At 39.5% G+C, this 17,254-nt stretch overlaps 2 protein-coding genes and 1 long non-coding RNA gene across 6 annotated transcripts in view; 2 read left to right on the top strand and 1 right to left on the bottom strand.

The window, feature by feature from the left end:
* The window catches only part of LOC147580286 (uncharacterized), a 135,310-nt gene extending 128,999 nt beyond the window's left edge, over positions 1-6,311 (top strand). The window contains exon 6 of the long non-coding RNA XR_015252735.1: positions 1,749-6,311. This is a non-coding gene — a long non-coding RNA (uncharacterized LOC147580286). The remainder of the gene's footprint in view (positions 1-1,748) is intronic.
* Positions 1-17,254, bottom strand: part of IQCH (IQ motif containing H) — a 218,586-nt gene that overhangs the window by 109,095 nt on the left and 92,237 nt on the right. For 3 of the 4 annotated variants that reach the window (XM_025918866.2, XM_086711018.1, XM_025918865.2), the window contains 2 exons: positions 14,315-14,394; positions 12,472-12,510 (listed from right to left, as the gene is read on the bottom strand). In XM_025918866.2, coding sequence (XP_025774651.2) covers positions 12,472-12,510; positions 14,315-14,394 — 119 coding nt within the window. The remainder of the gene's footprint in view (positions 1-12,471; positions 12,511-14,314; positions 14,395-17,254) is intronic. The other variant, XM_086711017.1, reaches the window with a different exon arrangement.
* The window catches only part of AAGAB (alpha and gamma adaptin binding protein), a 152,351-nt gene continuing 148,602 nt past the window's right edge, over positions 13,506-17,254 (top strand). Inside the window, exon 1 of the mRNA XM_086711026.1 lies at positions 13,506-13,582. The gene's annotated coding sequence lies outside the window, so the exon portion shown is untranslated. The remainder of the gene's footprint in view (positions 13,583-17,254) is intronic.

Below are 17,254 nucleotides of genomic sequence, written 5' to 3'. Positions count from 1 at the left end.
ATCTTCTTAGGGACATACCTGGAGTTGTCCCCAGGTAGAGAGAATCTGAAATCTCATAACAAAACTAAGGAAGACTTTGGTTTTTTATTTTGCTCCCATCTGTACTGATTGAAATTTTAAGTCATGTAAACATACTACATTTACTTCTGAATGTCAAGAGGGTTCTCTAAGAATGGGGTCATGGACAGTTTTTTTCCTTATACTTTTCTGCATGAAAAAACTGAATAGATGTGATTAAAAATAAAATCCAAAGAGGTTTGGGTGACAACAGTGATATATGTCACACATATCCCTCAAAAAAATAAAGAAAAGGAAATTTTGGTTGTGTCTGTGTCCAGTGTGAAATCAGTATATTTCATCATTGAAACCTGTTGCATTAGAAAAACGACACTCTGCCCTATGGTCTAAATGTTCCTAATGGTCTGGGAGGGGAAAGGGTGGGCATGGATATTTCAGGCTCTGCCTTCTCTGTAAGCCAGGTATCAACTAACTGTGCTGATTGCTTCTTGCTTAGGGATTTAAGGAACAGATTGTCTTCAATATGTCACCATTTACCAATCTTTACCAAATTGTAGGATTATATTGTTCTCTGCATTTTGAAGAGTTTTTAGAGAACTCAAAGAAAAAAAAAAAAAGACCCGAGTAATTAATCAATAACCATTATGTCACAGCACTGGATTGAGTATAACTGTTAGATTGTTCATGCTTTGTCTCTACTAAACAAATGTTAATTGGTATCAATTAACAAAGTCAAGGCAGAAAGCTATCTAAAAGAAGCCAAGAGATCATTTATAGTAATAGCACAATAAACAAGCACAATTTTTTTTTTTAAATAAAGAAAAGAAACACTTCAAATTCTTTTTCTTTTCTCAAGCAGTGGAATAATTAGACTGTCACCTCAGGTAAAAATGCTGAAAAGCAAGTGTTAAGTCCAAGAGGAGGGATTTCCTTGAACTTTAGAGGCAGACTTTAAATTTTTTTTTAAGTTTATTTATTTATTTTGAGACAGACAGAGACAGCACTAGTGGGGGAGGGGTAGAGAAAGTGGAGGACAGAATCCCAAGCAGGCTCTGCGAGGTCAGCCGAGAGCCCTACACGGGGCTCGAACTCACGAAACCACGAGATCACGACCTGAGCTGAGACCTGAGCCAAAAGCAAGAGTCGGACGCTTAACCGACTGAGCCACCCAGGCGCCCCTAGAGGCAGACTTTAAATGGCAGTGAACTTTTTGCACACTTTTAACTTAAGAGTTGTGACAGGCATAGGAATGATGGAAAAAGTCTTCTAGCCAAGACCCTAGCCCTTTCTGACCTTCTCAAGGCATCAAGAGAGAATGTAAACTGTTTGGTGGATAGAAACGAATTCTTGGATGGGCAAGAGAGAGTTGGAGAAGTAATGCCTTGTGTAGCAGACATCAGCGCTGGCAGGAGAAGTCATGGCAAGTGGCACAGGTTCCAACAGAAATGGCCTGTGGGTACGTTTCTGCCTTCCTTCACGAATGGCTTCTAATGGTGGGAAGGTTAGAGCAAGAGAAGAATGGCCATGCTTCAGCAGTGACAAACAGACACGGACAGTCATCACAGATGGACGTGTCTGCAGCTGGCTGGTCCTGCCAGTCACACTTTTGATCCTGTTAACGAGACCCTGAGGCTTCTAGAGGAAATGCAGCTAGGGATGGGACAATTGCTCAAGAACCTGGTTTCCTGGGAAATATTAAACCCTTTTTGAAATTCCTTGTCTTTACAGAGACTCGTGGAATTGGGACCATCGATGAAAATGGAGCAACCTTGGGAGAAGATTCTGAAAGAAGAGGGCTCCAGTCTCTCTCAGGCAGTGCCTGCAAATGGTGTAGGTGTGGGGCGTGTATGTATGTCAGCAAATGAGTTTCAGACCTTTTGAAAGAATAGCCCTGGTTTGGGAATGGGGTTACAGAATTGAACAGTGGCTGTTTGAGAACAAAGGGATTATACCTCCCTACCTTCTTGGATGATATTCCAGTAAAGACCTGTTCTCCAAGGAAACACACTCTTGGACATCAAATAGACCACTCAGGCACGGGGAAGCTATGGGTTTGGAGTCAGCTAAAGCATAACTGTAGTACATCTGTCACAGAGAATGCCACACTTGGGAGCACTTCACACTTAGAGCTGGAAAAGACATGTCTCTCAAGAGGAAGGCTTCCCAAATTAAAGCAGTGCATCAGCATTGTGGGATCCATTGAGCAGGTAAAGACAAAGCTGCTTCACAGCCTGCTAGGAATAAGAGCCCTGATTAAAGGTCATGCCAGCCTTCAGATTCCGGTTTCTTCTGCTATTTTTCCTTTACTATTTATCTCCATGAACTTGTCTGCAATTATCTGTCGCCGACCTTCTTTCTCTCCGACTACCTTCCTTCTTTCTATTCCTTCCTTCTTTTCTTTCCTTCCTCCCACTCTCCCTCCCTTTCTCCCTTTTTTTTTTTTGTTTTTTTGTTTTTAAGATATGCTGTACTCCCAACATGATGTTGCTGAATAGCAATATTGTTTTCCTTCTAGTGGAGATGGCTCTCTGTCATGCCATCCGCATGCTCTCCTGGTCCTTCCTGAGCTCCTGGCCACACCTTCACCAGGGCCCAAACCTGTGGCATTGTTTAGCATCCTGCTCTAACTAACTGAATCGACTAGCTGGGAAATGCTCTTCATCATCTGCAAAGTGTTACTACTAATTAGGTAATTTTGAGAGTTTCTGGAGCAGTAATTTAGGAAGAACTCTGAATTTAAAACAAACGAACAAACAAAACCCAGGAAGGCAAGATGATGATTACATATGCAGGTAAGCTATAAGTGGGAAGCAAAAAAGATAGGCCCAGTGTTACCTCCTAAATTTTAGAAATAACTGCCACAATGAAAAACTCTAGGAAAAAAAGGCATGTACTTCTAAGATGAATGTCTTTATGAAAAATGTTCTTTTCACACATGTGGATAGCATGTGGATGCAGGATTAAACCATATCTGAGGATCCCTAAATTAGATATAACCAAGATCTCCTGGTGGTAAATGGTCAAGTATATGGGATAATCCAACATGGATATCATCTTTAGGGAAGGATTTGCCTAGAAGGACAGACTAAAATTGCTTTTGAATCCATAAACTGATGTTCAGTTTCTCCAAAACTCAAACATATCCATGATTAATTAGCTTTGGCAGCGCTGTTGTGTGAAAAAGAATAAATTCTTCCTGCCATTAGGGCTCTATGTGAGTGCTTACATTCAGAGTATGAGTGAAGTGACTCTCAGAGATGGAACTTTCATTCTTTCCTGAAAACCAGGGAGGCCATTGGTCTGGCCTGTTCTTTAATAATTGTTAAGAGTCTGAAATGTGTTAAGCTTTGTACAAAACAGATATCAGTACCTCAGATTGTCAGCACTATTTGAAAGATATAAATAATATTCAGAGAGAGTAGCTGATCTAATCAGGATTTAGGGATTCAGCATAATTACAGTCCTGAATTTTAGAGCATGAAGGCCTTGCCTTTTTTGTTTGTTTGTTTGTTTGTTTGTTTGTTTGTTTGTTTTACTCAATAGGCTATTATGGGCTCGGAGAAATGAGCCTTGGCCCTACAGTCTGACTCACCTAGGTTCGAGTCCAAGCTCTGCCGCTGTCTGCTACACATTCCTGGGCAAGTTACCATCTGCTATGGGTTGAATGTTTGTGTCTCCATAACATTTGTATGTTGAAGCCCAGTTCTTGGTGTGATGGTGTTTGGAGGCAGGGCCTCTAAGAAATAATTAGGTCATGAAGGTGGAGGCTTCATGATGAGATTAATGCCCTTATAAGAAGAGAGACAAGAGAGATGATTTCTCTGCCATGTGAAAATATAGGAAGAAGGTGGCTGTTTGCAGAGCAGGAAGAGGGCCCTCAACACAACCTAACCACACTGGGACCCTAATCTTGCACTTCCAGCCTCCAGAACTTAGAGAAATAAATGTTTGTTGTGTAAGCCCCCCAGCTTATGTCATTTTGTTACGGTGGTCCAAGCTAAGACAACATCCTCTCTGAATTTAAATGTTTCTCATCTCTAAAAATGAGAGATTCCTGCAGAGTTGCTGTGAAGATCATAATATGTGTAAAGAGCCTTTCACAGTGTCTTACCTCCAGTCATGTTTAGGTTATTAGTGTGGATGAGGAAACAGGCTCAGAGAGGTTAGGTGATTTGCCCAAGACCACATAACTAGTCACCTTTCCCTTCCCCCATACCATCCATGCCCAAAGCCCTAACTGTCCAGAACGTCCTGTAGGACCCCTTACCAAGCTGTGCTCTCCTTGTTCAACCTTCCTTTTACTACCTGCTTCATCAGAGCTGACCTGGTCTGGACCTGCTATTTCTTTCTTATTTGGAAAGTGGCCTGTTCAACTAACCCCTATGAACATGCTAATGAACCATGGCATGGAAGAAAAGTGAGGGATTTGAAGTGAGAAGACATAGGATCTAGGGTGTTACCACGTTACTACACGGCCTTGGGAAGTCACCTCTCCTGTGGGCTGTTTCCATTAGGGGATCATTCAAGGTGCTTCTGATTTTGATACCCTAAGTGTCTCTGACTTAAAGTGATTTTGATACCCTAGGTCTCTCTGACCTATTAATTGGTATGTGTTGTTTAATAAACTCCTGGAGTTAGCAGAGCCAGCAAATTGAAGATATATCTTCAATTGAGTCATTTCATGTACTATAAGAAAGACCTAGGGATTTTTTCCCCTCTATTTTTTAAATAGGAAGCTCTTTCTAGAAATTTACAAACCAGTAGAGGAAGAGCTGTTTACACCAACTATACGTACAGGTGGTCATGGGGAGAGAACCCCAAAGAGTGATATTCCAGTATTTCAGGGTCTGCAAATCCCCCAAAACAGTTCTCAGTTCGTAAGGCCTAGAAATTGCATTTAAGCTATAACTGTCAATTAAAAATGAGAGTCAGAGTCCCTAAGCTTTATAAAGAGGATAAAAGGCAAAAACAGAGAATTCACTGAGCAGAGACATACAAAGGGAGAGAATTGTGTGTAAAGGCCGCTCGGATGAGTGGCAATTTTCTAGGGCTAATTTCTGCAATCGCTTTGAAAGATATGTTTATTCAAATGAATCTTCCTGAACTCTGAAACACTTTCTGAGGAGAAAAAAAGGTTCCTGTGGAACAAAAACACTCAATGGATCAAATTCTGGTTGAAGATCAAACAGAACAAAATCAGGAAGACTTTTTTTAAATGGTGTATATGTCAAATGTGAACTTTCCTTTTCTAGAGACCCATCTCATTTTACTGCTGCATTGATTTCATTTTTTCTGCTACCTTTCTAATATTTTCTGAGAGCATGTGACATAGATAAGGACCACTGAGGACAATTATGACTGATGGTTGGAACCTGACAGGGATATGTACAGGGAACCTGGCAGAAGGGGAATGGAAAGAAGCCTGGGTTCCTATATTCCTGAGAAAAGAACCATCATCATCTTCTCTATGGGTAAAGGAATGAGTGAGCCTCCCAAAGGACCTGTGTTGTCACCAAAGTAAAGCTTGACATTACAGTTTTCTTCAGAAAAATGTGTACATAGCAAGTCTGGTGATCCCAGATGGCTAGAAGATACTTGCAAAATTCTTGTAACCCCCCACCTTTTCACATTTGCTAAACCTACATATGTATTCCACTTTATTTTCATTCATAGCACTCATCACTGCCTGACATTATATTAAATATCTGCCTTCCTCACCAGAATATAAGTCCCAAGAGGGCAAAGACTTGGTTTGTTTTGTTCACTGCTGTATCCCCAGTGCCTAGTACACTTCCTGGCACATGGTAAAAGGTGAACAAAGATTAGTGGAAGGAAGGAAGGAAGGAAGGAAGGAAGGAAGGAAGGAAGGAGTGAATAGTACAATTTAAATTCATAGCCACTTGGGCTGGATTTACAGCACAAAACTGTTCTGTGATCATACAAGTTATTTGCAAACTCACAGCTTGAGTTTTGAAACACCAGCAGACCACTTGGATCTGAAAATGTCCATACCCTTGACCAAGAAACGGTCAAGTAGCTTATGGGTGGCCTGGGTGGCTTAGCTGGTTAAGTGTTCAACTCTTGATTTTGGCTCAGGTCATGATGTCAGGGCCATGAGACTGAGCCCCATGTTGGGCTCTATGCTATGCGTGGAGACTGCTTAAGATTCTGTCTCTCCCTCTCCCTCTACCCTTCCCACTCACGTGCTCTCGCTTGCTCTTTCTCTAAAAAAAAGTAGCTTAAATAGTACAAAGATTTATATAGAAATATGAAAAATGTTCATGGCAGTTTGATTTATAACAGGAAATTATTTAATTGCTTATTGCTTATTAATAACAAATAATTATTATAATTAAAATAATTATAATATAATTAATTATTATATTAATGATTATTATAATATAAAATACATATATAAAATAATATATATTTTATATAATAATATATAAATAAAATATAAAATAATTATGATTATAATATAATTATAATCATTATAATAATAATATAAAGAATGACATTTATAATTTAATATCTAACAATAGGATAATAGCTAAGAAAATTATGGTATATCTTTAAGACAGAATATTATGTAGCCATTAACAATATTTTATAAAGACTTTTAAGTCATATGTATAAAAGCTTATGATAAATTGTTGGGAGAAAAGAGATAGATCACAGTTGAATATACTGTATGATACCAATAGTGGGCCAAGCCCAAAATTTAAATAATGCCAAAGGGTTATGGTATTACAGGAAATTTTTTTTTTTGGATACTTTGGCATTATTTCCCTCCTTTCTGAACTTCCCAAATTTTCTGTGAATGATCAGATCACACTCTCATGAATGAAAAAGATAAAGTAAAAAAAATTAAGATTATTTTGTGGCTTACTGATAACCTAACATTTTTTTCTGGTTTATATAAGTAAAATTGCTAGTCACATGCAATAGCAATGTATATTTAGGTGATGTCATGAAGAGAGGTAAAGACAATTTGTCATTTACTTCTTGCAAGAAAAAAATTGTTTTGCACATAAAGCTGTATAATTTTAATTCACTTTGAAAGTTTCATGCCAAAAATGCATTAAGTGAGGGTGGCAGTTTCTAATGAATCAGACAAAATGGAAATTGTTTTAAAAGATGCCACAGTTTTTGTTTCTGTTTTTGTAATCTTCTTCCTTTCCTTCCTTTAAGAATGTAAATTAAATGAGGTTTCAGGAGGGAAAGTGAATCTAAAAGAGGAAAGAACAGTTCTAGACTTCCTTCTGAGTCTCATCTTGTATCTCCAGGCTACAGGGCTCTCTAATTCTTGCCAAAGTATGACCTGCCCTCTCTTTAACCCTTTAGGGCAAGACAAGAAAGGAGACAGGTTTGTGCTGGGCACAAAACCCACCAGGGAGGCACGCTGCACTCTTCAAGAAGTAGGCTTATTTGGGGGAGCCTGGGTGGCTCAGTCACTTAAGCATCCAACTTCCGCTTAGGACATGATCTCACAGTCGGTAAGTTCAGTTCCTGTGTCGGCTTCTGTGCTGACAGCTCAGAGCCTGGGTCCTGCTTCAGATTCTGTGTGTGTGTGTCTCTCTCTCTCCTGCCCCTCCCCTGCTCATGCTCTGTCTCTCTCTCTCTCTCAAAAACTAAATTAAAAAACATTAAAAATTTTAAATAAAAAAAAGAAGTAGGCGTATTTGGAAAAATGTCTATTCATGTCCTCTGCCAGTTTTTAATTGGATTATTTGTGTTTTTGGGGGTGTTGAGTTGTGTAAGTTCTTTATATATTTTGCATATTAACCCCTTATTGGATATGTCATTTGCAAATATTTTATCCCATTCAATAGGTTGCCTTTTTTGTTTTGTTGATGGTTTCCTTTGCCGTGCAGAGCTTTTTATTTTCTTGTAGTCACAATAGTTTAATTTTGTTTTTGTTCCCCTTGCCAGAGGAGACCTATATCTAGAAAAATGTTTCCACAGCCAGTATCAAATAAATTACTACCTATGTTTTCTTCTAGAAGACATCCAGATAGCCAGCAGACATATGAAAAGATGCTCAGCATCACTAATTATCAGGGAAATGCAAATCAAAACCACAATGAGGTATCACCTCACACCTGTCAGAATGACTAAGATTAAAAAAAAAAAAAACATAAGAAATAACAGTGTTGGCAAGGATGTGGAGAAAAAGGAACCCTCTTGCACTGTTGGTGGGAATGCAAATTGGTAGAGCCACTGTGGAAAACGGTATGGAATTTCCTCAAAAATATTAAAAATAGAATTACCATATGATACTGTGTATTCACCCAAAGAAATGAATGGAATATTCATACACACAATGGAATATTCATATTCACACACAATGGAATATTACTTAACCATAAGAAAGAATCTTGCCATTTGCAATGATGTGTACAGATCTAGAGGGTGTAATGTCAAACAGAGAAAGACAAATACCATATAATTTCACTCATATATGCAATTTAAGAAACAAATGAACAAACGAAGAAAAGAGACAAAAAACCCCACCAGACTCTTAAATATAGAGAACTGATGGTTATTAGAGGGGAGGTTTGTAGGGGGATGGGTGAAATAGATGAAGGGGATTAAAAGTACCCATGTGATGAGCACTGGGTAATGGATACAATGGTTGAATCACTATATTGTATGCCTGAAACTAACTTAACACTGTATGTTAATTACACTTCAATAAAAATAAAAAAAGAAGTAGGCTTATTTCTTTTAGTAGATAGGGCACATTAAACCTAAAGCTGCTCCTAGATACCCCCCCCCCCCCCCCCCCCCGGTTTTCAGAGTATATATTTTTAAACTTGAAACACTTTGTTCAGAAACCATATAATCTGATGCTAAACAGGTACACACTTAACACAGCTGCTGTGGTGTGCGAGGCCTGGAGCCCCACCTATTGGGCACTTCGGCCTCTCTCCTTTTCCTGGGGGTCTTGGATTGAGTGTTATGGGGATATGGAAGTTCTGTAGAAAATGGATCTGGTCTAATCCCTTCCTTATACAGATGGGGGAAGTGAGACTAGATGGGGTGGTGTCACTGTAACACATGTTGCCTGATTAAAATAGTTCAGCTGACTCACCTGTAAAATAATCACAATTTTTTAACATAAGGATCAAGGGCATATGTTGGAGAGATACTAAAGAGAGTAATAATACAACAACAGGACCCCAAAATTGACATTAAAAGGTTATCCCCCAAACCTATTCTTTCTATATCAAAGGTGATTTTACAGCAGAGGTATGACTTATGAAATAGGATTTTCTTTTCTTTTTTCTTCTTTAATTTGGAAAAAGTTTTGAAAATACAGAAAAGTACAGAGAATAAAATAAAAAACTACCATGGGCAGTTGTTAATCTTTTGTCTTCTTTGCTTTGTGTATAACATATACTGTTATCTATCTATCCATGGCTCATAAACAAGAAAGCAAGCTACAAAAGTCCAGTAGTTTAAACTGGGGGAAACTCCATGAGGATGATTTAGATAACATTAGATAATACAGAATACATATAATATATATGATATATATATGTATGTATATATATATGAAACAAAGAAGACAAGAATATATATAAACATTGTATATTTTAAAAGAGTATATTTTATTTTATTTATTTTTTTTTCAATTTTTTAACATTTATTTATTTTTGAGACAGAGAGAGACACAGCATGAACGGAGGAGGGGCAGAGAGAGAGGGAAACACAGAATCGGAAGCAGGCTCCAGGCTCTGAGCCGTCAGCCCAGAGCCCGACGCGGGGCTCGAACCCGCTGACTGCGAGATCGTGACCTGAGCCGAAGTTGGACGCTCAACCGACTGAGCCACCCAGGCGCCCCAAAAGAGTATATTTTAAATATTTATAATTATTATTATAAAATTCAGATATGCTTAAATTGTTTATATATTTATATACATGTGGAAATTTAAAAAATCAACACATAAAGTACAGTTGAAATCCTCTCTGTATTCCTTTTTAGCTCATTCCTCTCCTTTCCCCATTTCCGGAAGCAAACACACTCATGAATTTAATCTGGATCCTTGTGTCCAATAAATACATTTGTTTGCTTCTTTTACCCACAAAGTAGATTTTTTATTATCAAAATATTAGTTGAAATTAATTGGATCTTAACATAGCTGTTAGCATGCCTGCCTTGAGATAATAAATTGATGTTTTGCTGAGAGAGGCAATTTTAGCAACTTTAAGCGTTTAACTAGATCCCTGAAAATAAAGACCTCAGATTTCTTGAAATAACTACAAACTCTTCCACTGTTTATTATCTTCTTCCTTGGATCCTTGTGCAGAGCCTGACTGACTCAAATTTACCCTTCTACTTCTTGAGTGTTGGTTATTTGGTTAATGTTCTAGAAGACAGAAAAGGCTCTTAAGGTCACAGCCAATGAAAGCAGACATGACAGGCACCATCCTGAGGGTGAAGGAAACAAACAAAAAAACACACCAGAAATGGGTTCTCTGCATACAAGACACCGGGTAGAGAAAAATGTTAGATTACATTAAGAAGGCGGAGATATAGTATCGCTTAGAGAGATTTCCATAAAAAATGATTGAAAGTTTTAAAAATGTCTAATGCTTTGAGGCTCTGGAAGTCACAGAGTCCAGTTCTGCGTCCTGGCTCTGTCACTTACTAGTTGGATGACCTTAACTTCTCTGTGTTCGGGTCCTTCCAGTAAAATGAGAATAATAGTACGTGCTGCATAGAGTTGTTGTGAAATGAAGTGAGCTAATCCACGTCAAGCATAGGAACAGTGCCCCCCACAGAGGCGGCACATGACACATGTATGCTGCTAGTCATACTAGTAGTGGTGGTGGTAGCGGTTGCAGTAGTGGTCGTTAGTAGCCGTAGTAGTTATAGTCATGGTAGTAGTAACATTTGGAAAACTAGCCATGTGGAAGATCATAACCTTGTGTGTGGGAGGGTACAGACTCCGGAACCTCACTGTGTCCTCTGGATCCTCCACACAGTTGGTAAAAACCAATTGGGTGGGCCTGGGGACAACGACACTACAGCATATTGGGTGGGTGTAGACGGTGCACAATCAACTTTAGCTGTTATGCATATTCCAGATACAGAATGCCTTAGTGTTCTTAAGGCACATCCTATTTTTAAGGTGTAGAGTCAAGCTCGCAATTTCCTCATAGCAAGAAGTCAAGGGAAGCTGGAGGAAGGCTCTGATTGCATTGATTAGTTTATCCTAGAGCAATTTGTCTAGGTTTCGGAAGGACTGTCTGCAATCACTGCTGGAAATACAGCTCTGACTAGTCACAGCTCTGCGGAAGTACAAGGAGATCCAAAAGGTGGGCTCTTTTTCCTTGAAAAGTGGCGGCTAAGCTCCCTCTGAAATTCTTTTTTGATAAGATCCCCAGAGGAAGGGAGGCCTAGAAGAGGTCCTTAAAAATAGACCAGTGGGGGTGCTTGGGTGGCTTAGTCAGTTAATTGTCCAACTCTTGATTTTGGCTTAGGTCATGATCTCATGGTTTGTGAAATCCAGCCCCACATCTGGCTCTATGCCAACAGGGCAGGGCCTGCTTGGGATTCTCTCTCTCCCTCTCTTTCTGCCCATTCTCCGCTCGTGCTCAATTTCTCGAAATAAATAAATAAACTTAAAAAAAAATAGACCAGTGAATTCTGATAACAAGTGCTTTACAGTTCTAAAGCATTTCTGCACATATTAACAGTACCAACCTTCATAAGAAACCTATGAGAAAGGAGCTATTATCCCCCCCTTGTCAGAGGAAGAGGTGAGGCACTGAAAATTTCAGTGACTTGCTCAAAATTCCTATATTAGGAGGAGAATCCAGCTCTTTCCTGCTTCTAGTTCAGAACTTTTATTACTCATACAGGCTCTGGTGGAATGTTCCTTGCTGGCACGTACTTGTCTTTGTGGGAACAATTTCATTCCTCCAACTTCTTTGTTACCTTATTAGTTTTAGGCAGCTTAATTCTAAATCCCATACCCTTAGCAGTTGTGTTCATAGACAGTCTGTGTGTGCATGTGTACGTGTGTATGAATGCACACCTACTCACCCATGCACACACACAAGTGCATGCTGGGGGGGGGCAAGTGAATTTTTTTCATTTTGTATTTCTTTTTAGTGTACTTTTAAAAGATGAGAATCTCAGATTGAAGTTGAAGACCATTGTGATTCAGCCAGATTGTGAGTATGCTAAATCACTTTTCTGGATTGAAACCTGAGAAGTAATTCAGTCCAAACTGAAAGGGAGTGATTTTTCACATTAAATGAACCTTTTTTTTTTTCCTTTTCTGAAAACATGATCTAATGTCTTTTATAAAAGAAGAGCCAAAGAACTTCTGTTGCAGTCTCCAGCTGTCAAACCTGCCTCCCATACTTTTGCCCTGCAGCAAAAGGCAGGGACATCAGGTGACAAACCCCAAATTTCAACTAGTCACACAAATTACAGACCTTCCTATCATGATGTCCTCTTGACCTTTTGCCTTTCCCCTACAATGAAGAATGAGACACAGTTTAAATCAAAATGACTCTCATGGGCAATTTTACAAAACAAATAGAAGCACAGAGCCTCCCCCCCACCCCCTCCCCCCCCCGTTCCCCCCGCTGGGCCAGCCTGTTCCCTCTCTCCATGCAGGCAGGAGCTAATAATTAGAAAGACCTTTCCCACCCCAGACAATGCTGCTCTGCTTGCCAAGAGCCCTGTTTGACTTGAAGAAAGAGTTTGACAAAGTAAATATTTACAAAAACAGCTAGAGTCAGATGCCAAGTCCCGCTTCTGGGGAACACTTAAAGAAGTATTTACAAGAAAAGGCTTCTCCGTGGGGCACCGCACTGCCCGGTGGGGATGCTGATTCAAGGTCCATTCTGGCTCTATCAGTGTTTCTGTTAGCCTTTTCCATGCCAGGATGCTTTTCACAGAGTATATGAATAATTACATTTACCATTGAAGACTCAACTCAGAAATGTACCAATTCGGGACCACAGGAAAGAGTCTTTAAATGTTACTGCTCCAGCACTAGGGAGAAAGCTTTGTGAAGTCAACAGAGAGGAAATTAAAAGGCAGGGCTAATTAGCACTGGGAAAACGTCATTATTAAAAAAAAAAATTTTTTTTTTTTGGAGATAGATCGATTACCGCACGAGACCTGGTCATGTTTGTATTACCTGTAGATCTGTTGTCTATAACACTGTGGGACTTGAGAGCTCAAACATGGTGAGAATCAAAACAGGTGCCCCCGCCTGTTCCCATTATGCACATTAGCCCGTGGCCTGTGCACAGCCTGTTAAACAGCTGAATTTGAAACAATCATGGTGCAGGCCAAACATTAGCCCGAAGGCCTGTCTGTCTAGGGATTTGGCCATTTACATTGATTTTTTTTTTTTTTACCCACATTTTTCATGAAACACAAATATTTGCCATGGCAACTGGGGTGTCACATGACATGCTGGTACATAAACAGCTTGGAAATCTCTTAAGGGGGCACAGCCCACCAGTGCTGCAAATCCAGGGAAAACATCTTGAGGAAGATTTGGGCGTTAAGATGAAGGTCTGGGAAGAGCAGGTAACAGTCTATGTAGACACAGTAGGATTCATTTCTTCTCTGCCACTCTTCCTTCTCTCTTTCTTCCTTCTTTTTTTTTTTTTTTTTTCTAATGGGAGCAGCTGTAAATATGACCACATAGGGTAAGCCCAGAAAAAGACACTGCCAGCTGTCTCCTTTTTCTGGTGAAAAGTTTCAATTGTCACAACTCTGTGGCTCATAAACATAAGAAAGCAAGCTTCAAAAGTCCAGCACCTTTAAACCCAGAGAAACTCCATGAGGATTAATTATGTTGTACTGTGAGCTCCTAATGTCAGAGAATACAGAATTTCTTCTCTTTCCTCATTAGGATATCTGGACAAAACTGGAGAGCTTGCTTTTTATCCTGTGCTTAAAGACAAATGAAGTCGGGTAAAACCTCATAATAACATACCCTATGCAATGTGAATTTGGATACAAAGCAATAGCTATTGTATTCCAGACTCCTGGACCAGCTAGCGATAGAGGTTGGCCCAGTCATTTAGTTAATGTGACAATAATGTGACATGCTTGAATTTTTTAAGACCCCACTGATAATGTAATGCTAGAGTTTACTTATACAGCAATCACCCTCTAAAAATCAAATGCATCTCAACAGCTGAAGTATTTATTTCTATGTCAGTGGTACAATTCTATCAGATGTGTGCACTACCAAAAACCTCACTGAGAACATTGTAAATAACAACAGTTTTCTTTTGTTAGAAGGATGAATACCTTTGATGTTTGTTTCTTGGCAGAGACCTTCTTCACTTCCACTGGAATCAGCTGTGGTTTCTGAGGTGTACCGAAAGGGGCTGTGGACAGAGGCGATGCAATGTTACCTCTTCCAGAAAAAGGCTGAGTCATTGGGTGGATGTTATTGGGTTTGCCACTTGAAAGTCAAATGGCTCTGACACCCTTTGACTGTTCACTCTCAGCCCTGCCTGTATCAATTCAATCAAACATTTGTGATCACGGACTTCAAAAGGAAAGCAAAAAGCATGGGAGGGCAACTGTTCCATCAGAATATAAGATCAGCTCGTTTTATGCAAACTGCCCAGATGAAAAGGCAAATTTTAAAATAGCAGGCAAATTAGAGAGTAATATTTGTCATATAAAAATGTTTCACTATAAGATCTTTTTAAATAGCCATATTCCCAAGTTCATTTTGGTAACAATATAACTACCTATGCTGGACTATTCTGTGTAGTCAGTAAAAAAGACAATTCTGAAGAATTTAAATGGCTTGGGGGAAATAATACAAGTGAAAGAACACAGTAAATATTACTTTTGAAATAATATTTATAATAACAATATTAATGAAATCTATAAGCAACAACTTTTAGAGCACACATCCGGTCCATAGGTGGGTAGGTCTACCTGCTAGACAGACAGTGCTCGGGAGAGAAACCACATCTCTCCTGTTGCCTGGCAGCAAATCCAACTGCCCTTTACAAATAGCTCACGTCTGACTTGAGGGGATTCAAGTCAGGGGAGAAATTCTCAGGGGAGAAAAATCCTTACCCTACTGTCTCCCAAGAAAGAAAACAAAAATAATTAAACAGTTAATTGAGTCAAAAGAGTGAGGTTTTTTTCCCAACTGTCTTAGCGCACCCCTTCTCTGTCTATTTTGTAATAACCATATAGAAAGGACAGATACTGATCAAAAACAGCACCTCAGTATACAATTTGGAATCCCACCATGGGCTCCCAACTCTCTCACGTTGTCTCAAGTTGTTTCTTCAGCCATCTCTTAAAAAGTAGCACGAATTCCAGAGTCTTGTCACTAAAATTCACCTCCACCAAAGGCAACTTGGTTTGACCTGCTTTTCAGACTTCCTGGCTGCCAGCAAGACTCCCTGACTGTAAAACTGACCAGCACCCTCCCTAAGCTTGGGCAGTGAAGACTCCATTCTAAGTCTGTAAGTTTTGCCTTGACCTCTGTACTCTCCTGCCCTCCCACTTCTGAAGACCAGTGCACACCCTGTACTTAGGCTGCTTTAAATCCACAGATTCACCCGTAAAGGCTACTATTCCTATTGTCTGCAGGCTCAGTATACTTTTTGTTAAACTATCAGGCTCCTGCAGACAAGTGGGATCTTTGGTTAAATTCCCATGTTCAGACAAAACAGCAGCTTGACAAGTTTTTAAGTAGGCATAATTTTTAGAGCATTTTAGTAAAATTTTAATGAAATTTGGTAGAATAAAGATATAAAAGATTTGTAATTTCATATGGATAATCCACAGTTAATGGTATATCTAAAAAGTTTTTAAACATTTTTCTTAGTTACCTGCAGAAATTCTGTCACTAAATTATAACTCTATGTGGCCTTAGATTTTATGGGACACATATATTTGAAGAATGTGTCTGCATTTTCAATGGAATTGTATCATAAGGTACTGCCTATATTTTGTTACCTGATTTCTCTTCTGGAAAATGTTTATCTGTATGATAAACTTTGCTGGAGTTAATGTCAGGGGGGAAAAATCTTGTCTTTCTGGACAAACCTGTATGCTTTTGTGGTAGTTACTGATATGTACCTGCCCAATAGCCATCCCCCTTTCTTTCTTGCTAATTTTAGAACTTCATTTTTTTTTTCAATCTGTCCAGCTCCTAGGGTTGCCAGATTTAGCAAAAAAAAATTTTAGAGGACATACAGTTAAATTTTAATTTTAGGTAAACAACAAATAATGTTTTAGTATAAATATGCCCCAAATAGTAAATATATTTAATATCCAACAAAGAACAGAATTTTCATGGATGGATTGGACTAAGCATAACTTACTATATGAAGAATTTAGTGTAAATATGCCCCAAATCCTAGCCCTAAGCCTAAATCTAACCCTATCTCTGGACCCTCACTTTCCCAGCCTTTCTTATAGCTAACAGTAGCCACGTGACCAGTGAGATGTAAGGGGAAAATCTATCAGGGCTTCTGGGAAGAGACTGATTGTTTTCCCCTCTTCCTGCCTTGAATGTGTACATCAAGGCCCAGATCTGCAAGAGCCGTGGAAGAGCCATGAGGTGGCAAGCATGAGGATGAAATCAAACATGCTAAAGAAGGTAAAGCAGAAAGAGAGCTGTTGCAATTCTTTTGATGAGTACCACCAGCCCTATGCTGCCTGCTTCCTGATTTCTTATGTGTGAGACCGAGGAACTCCTCATTGTTTAAGCCACTGTTAAGTGAGGATTTCTGATATTGCAGTCCCATACATTCCTGGCTAGTACTCCTCCCTTTCTTTGTCTTATGGCCTGTGGTAGGGCCTCAAGGACAATGTTCAATGATGGTGGCAGTAGTGGTCATTCTTGAACTGTCTCTGTTTTTTAATTTTTTTTTTTTCAACGTTTATTTATTTTTGGGACAGAGAGAGACAGAGCATGAACGGGCGAGGGGCAGAGAGAGAGGGAGACACAGAATCAGAAACAGGCTCCAGGCTCTGAGACATCAGCCCAGAGCCCGATGCGGGGCTCGAACTCACGGACCGCGAGATCGCGACCTGGCTGAAGTCGGACGCTTAACCGACTGCGCCACCCAGGCGCCCCGAACTGTCTCTGTTTTTAATGGAAAGATAGAATCCTCCTAAAGCTGGACTGCTGAGAATATTGTTGGCCCTGGGCTTTTGGTTGAACAAGGCAATAATCAGGGTCAGAAAGTCCTCTTCTACTCTGCTCCA

This window comes from Puma concolor, chromosome B3, assembly GCF_028749965.1.
Source record: "Puma concolor isolate L17-30 chromosome B3, mPumCon1.1.hap2, whole genome shotgun sequence".
NCBI lineage: Eukaryota > Metazoa > Chordata > Mammalia > Carnivora > Felidae > Puma > Puma concolor.
This window is presented reverse-complemented; position numbering and strand designations above follow the sequence as displayed.